Here is a 5,356-nt window from a genome sequence, read left to right as displayed (position 1 = left end):
CTAAGTTGTTTTCTCTGGTGATAAAGAAGCACTGAGAGTGTTCTCATTTGTACTTGCTACCTCATGGGCTGCTGTCACAAACAGTGTGCAAGAGCTTAGAAATGTCTGGCACGTGTCTTTTCCTACACTGCACTTTCCTTTGCAGTAGTTGCAGAGCAGAGACATTAGCTGCTGTGCACCACCATGAGATCCCATTTATATAAGAGTCCTCCTGTAATCAAGAAAGCAACATTTAGATCAGCTATAAACTAGCCATAATTCTCTGATCAAGGCAAAGTGTGCCGCTTTCACACTGTCATTAATAGGAACCATTGAACTGAGTTTGTTGTAAGGCAGCTATGCCAATCCTGCAAATACTACCTTGTTTCAATGGATGAAGAACTGCGAGGTTTAGACTAGTAACTTCCTCCCTTCGGCATTAGCAGGCAAAGTTACTAACATCAGTTTCCAGCGTCCCAGCAGATACATGATACTTGGTGATCATTATTCTACAATCACTTACTAGACAAACATCCAGGGGATCCTTCTTAAGGCAAAAATTATGAGAGGTTTTAAAAAGTCTTCTTGGTAACAGCTATTCATACAAGTTACGCAATACAGATTTCCCATGCATCAGCTACTCTGTAAATTGTTACAGGCATGCTCTTACTGCATGGAGGGGTGGATGCACTTTGAGCAGAGGCTGTTAGCTCAAAGACTCTCAGCATCTTGAAGTGAAATTCTGATTCTCAGAATAAATATGCAAAAGCTGGAAATATCCATTATGATTTACATTTAGTGGTCCAAACACAGCTGTCTGAAAATGCTCAATGGTAGTGTAAATTACAGACTATCCACCAGAGGGAAGCTCATGCATGCATACAAAGAAAAATAAATAATTTGAAGGATGAATGAAACACCCCCCTAATATTTAAGCCAAAGCAAATTCTATTCAAAATGTTTCTTAGCAGTAGCATAGACTTCTTGAGCTTGGAAAGTTTTCAGAAGTTATTTGCCAATCTAAAGGTAACAGATTTAACAGAAAGTTTCCTGTGTTAATGACTGAATTGTTGCACTACATATAATATGCATGCACACAAAAAACTTCACAGATTTAGACTTTTTTTTTTTTTAAACACAGAAATGCATCCTAATTTCAGTGCTGTTAACAGAATTAGACAAGAGCTTACATGGTCAGAAGTCCAACTGCGTGTTCGTACATTAAAAGCCCCACCCACATTTGGTCACTAAAATGAGTAAGATACTGAGTTGTTCAGCCACTGTTGTGTTTAGCATGTTATTGAACATACTACACTGCTCCCCTTGTTAATGGAAATATTTGTTAAATTTCCCATAAAGTTTCTGTACTACTAGTGTAAATTTGACAGATACTTTTAGAGAATATTAAAGACAGCTTACAAACAGTCTGAAGTTTTCATAGTGATCCAACAGTCACACAGAGCTCTTCAGAAACATGCTCGCTAGCTATTAACTCTAATATCTGTGATATTCAGTCTAATAGCCTGTCTTCAGAGTCTTACTCAAGGAACTCGTAGCATTTCAACACCTGTCTGGGATCTTTTTTGAAACAGAAATCCCAGGCTGTTGCTGCAATTCTGAGATTCGTTGGTTTTCTTGTTTAAATGAAAGATACAGCCAGAGGCAGAGGCCATCTGGCAAGCAAACTTCGACTGAAGTGGAGAAACATGTTTGTGAAAAATGTAAGGACAGGTGCTTCAGAAGTTCAACGAGATCCATACAGCACTGGTTTAGAACTATACTAATGCTGATACCAATAGTTGTACAGACAACTGCTCCTTGCCATCAAAAGTAAAGTTTTAAAGAGGAAAATCTTACAGAGGTGTCACCCAATGCTACAGGCACATACAGGTTCTTTTAGGGATCCTTAGTAGAATGAGGGCTGCCACAGGGTTGTAGTTACCATTAGAACTTTATTATTACATTAAAAAATTAATTATCAGTGTAGCTTATTGTTATCTACAATTTCTAGCAGTTAGGATAGCTTGTTGTTACACAGAATTTTTAGCAATTATCATAGCTTCCAGTTAAACAGAATTTCTAGTAATCAGTATAGCGTTCTTACTATCTAAAGTCTTTAGTTACCTAGGCTTTTAGTCACCTGGGCCCTCTGCAGATCAGGTCAAATTCTTAATAATCAGCATGTGATACAGTAATCATAATCTAGATTCAGACTTTACCTAAAAGAACCTGCCTGTCCCTGTACCCTGTAGCATCGGGTGACAAGAGGTACTGGGCATCTCTCCCTGAATTTTTGGGTTTTTTTTTGTTTGGGTTCCCCCCCCCCCCCCTTTTTTGCAACTTAGTTCAATCTAGATATGCCACTGGCAATAAATTAATAAAAAGCCCTTCCAAAGTTACTCCTGGAGAAATAATGATGTATATAAAGGTGATTTCATTAGAAGAAGAGACATTGCCCAGCACTTCCTTTCATTAGTTGATTTTCACAAGTGGTTTTCAGAAATTCCCTTTAGAGTACAAACAACTGGTTTGGGTTTTTCCCGTACCCAATCTGTATTAAATGTAGTTAAAAATAAAAGGAACTGGAATCATGTATCATATTAAATCCAAATTAAAATCTTTATTACACAAATAGTATTTTGAAGATATAATACTTGATTTCAGTGGAATTATTCTGGATTTGCTTTTGATCTCATTATACTCTTATGAGATCAAAAACAGCTAAGCTGATTTGGGGGTGGTGGTGTTGCAATCCTTTTTCCATGGTGAAAGGTACTTTTCAACTTATTATGCACTACATTTGCCAGGTTTGTAAAATTCTACCTCAACACTTAGGGAAATAATCTGTATCATAGTCTTAAATTTAAGAGAGCGAGCTATGCGTAAGTCCTTTTTTCTGTGCATCTTTTTTATGGAAAACACCCTTCCAGTTTCACTTCTGTGACTCTTGAACATTTCTGTTCGTGCTGCTGTTTTAGTTCCTCCTTTAACATTTTAGAAATGAACTTCAAAAGATGATGTTTTGTCATCAGGATAACAAAATATTTTCATATTCTTTGGCTAGACACTGAAGAACTTAGGATTCACACAGGATTTGAATACTGCACTGACTACCAAGTTTCCTAGGAGATAAAGTCACAGCCTATTGCTGGCACAGCACGAGGACAACGTAATAATAAATTTTCTCTTTGACACAGAGCATTTCCTCCTATAACCCTATATCCAGACTATTCTGATGGTTATTATTTGGCTAAAGAACTGCAATTTCCCAGAGCATTAGAAATACAACTCCCACCCACTTTATTGTACCAGTACAGTCTCACTATAGGACTAATGTTGATTTCCTTTATGCCAGCGTATTTCTAAAGCATGATTGACTGTTTTCTGCTGAATTAAAAAAGATGACATGAAGGCAGTAAGCACAGCTTTTTATGCTTTGGAATGGAATTTCATGTCAAACATATAATGCACATTTGTGGTTTATCTGCCACGCCTCTTTTTTTGGCTTTTATAAAATAAAATGTTGAGTTATTCATACAAACAAGAGTAGAATAGCATAAAGAGGGTTTCTTTCTCCTCATAGCTGTTGATTAGATCAGTAACTTTAACAAAGTAGCAAGCCTCTTTAAATAGGGACACTTTTGAAAGACCACTGACATGCTTTAAAATCTGCTGAAGGATGATGGATGTATAACTAAAAGCAAAGTCAGGTGCTGCATTGTATTTTTATTTTTGCTTTGTACGCAAAAATGCACACTGTCTTCCTAAACAACAGGAACTGCCATATGTGGTCAGATGTTTGTAAGAGTGAGCATTAGGATGTGAACTCATACGCCATATTAGTCTACAGAATATCAGAGAACTTCCGAGTAGTTCACGAACACCTTCAGAATAAAAGCAGAGTGCAAAGCAACGAGGATATTGGCAACTGAGAAGAACTGAAGAATTTCCAGAATGAGTCAAGCTGAGGAAAACAGTATCCACTCGACATGGAATATTGTGAGGTCAGTAGTCTGCATAATACTGAGCCTGTCATTTATTATTGGGACCCCTGGAAATTGCATCGTCATCTGGACTGTTTGTAGAAAAATGAAGCAAGTATCTCCTTCAGTTCTGCTGATTTTGAACCTGGCCATTGCAGATGTCCTTGTGCTGATTACTTTACCAATTTGGATTTACTCCTTTGCTGACTCATGGGTTTTTGGAGTCATCTTCTGCAAAATACTGGTTTTCATTATTTACTGCAGCATGTATGCTAGTATATTTCTAATTACAGCACTGAGCTTGGAGCGGTTAATGTCTGTGTTTTACCCTTTCACAATTCAAAGATACAAAACAAAAGAAAAGATTTCTTTAATCATGTTCCTCATTTGGTTCCTGTCTATTACTTTTGGCATTTCTGTCATTCCATTTCAAGAAACAGAAGAAATGAACGGTGGACTACTATGCACATGTCGCAACTACTCTTCTAATAGACAGAAAGTCTCATACCTTTTGCTAGAGACTCTTGCGGGTTTTGTGATCCCTTTTTTAATTATATGCACTTGTTACATGTGTGTTGCAAGAAGAATAAGCAGAATGACTTACCCATCTAAGCGGCGATCGGAACGGCTCATTGCCAGCATTGTGGTGGCATTCATTCTATGCTGGTTCCCTCATCACCTCTTTAACATCCTAGATATTATTTCAATTCAGATAGAACTCTCTAATGAGGAAATGTCTTTGGCACTGGATGAAATTGTAGACAGGGGAGTGTACATCTCTGGAGCACTTGTATTCATCAGTAGCTGTATTAACCCTCTACTTTATGCTTTTGCTGCACGAAGATTTCAGAATCACCTAAGATTTGCCAAGATATCAAAGCTGTTTGAACAGATGAGTCAGACTGTAACAGAGGAAGACAAGAAAAAAGGTTTGGTTGTAACCAAACAAGAAGATACTTTACTAAGCACAGAAAATCTCTAACAAGGAACATAGGCTTGATGAATAATGTGATTCTGTGTCATTTCTTTAGTAGTCCTTTCTCCTCATACTCTCTGTTTCGTTTACTAAGCAATCCAGGTAAAACTAGAGACAGGTAAAAGTTATTAGAGTTTTGTGTGTTATAAAGAATTGGCATTGACCTAGTTCAGTTCCTAAGTTAGTATCCACGTCATGAAACTAGCAGTATTTCACTGGTGCTGAGAACCTCAGCAAGGTGGCCAGAAGCTCAAAGTGTAAGGAATACAGCATTTTTACTTTCCATTAAAATTATTTGTGATTCCTAGAAAGTCTGTGTACAGAAAACAGAAAAGGACTGTATGTGGAAAACAGAAACTTTGAAAGTTTAAAACTAAGTTTTCCTTCAGAAAAAATTGTAGATGCTCAAAAATCCTTA

General features: G+C 37.2%; 1 protein-coding gene across 1 annotated transcript; it reads left to right on the top strand.

The window, feature by feature from the left end:
• Window positions 1-3,933: 3,933 nt before the first annotated feature.
• LOC104070170 (leukotriene B4 receptor 1-like) lies at window positions 3,934-4,944 on the top strand. The gene has a single exon (XM_009577321.1). It carries the CDS (start codon window positions 3,934-3,936, stop codon window positions 4,942-4,944), a length of 1,011 nt encoding a protein of 336 aa, XP_009575616.1.
• Window positions 4,945-5,356: the final 412 nt, after the last annotated feature.

The sequence above is a fragment of the Fulmarus glacialis genome, unplaced genomic scaffold (genome assembly GCF_000690835.1).
Source record: "Fulmarus glacialis isolate BGI_N327 unplaced genomic scaffold, ASM69083v1 scaffold2945, whole genome shotgun sequence".
NCBI lineage: Eukaryota > Metazoa > Chordata > Aves > Procellariiformes > Procellariidae > Fulmarus > Fulmarus glacialis.
The sequence above is the reverse complement of the archived record's forward strand: the minus strand, read 5'-3'. Positions and strand labels throughout refer to the sequence as shown.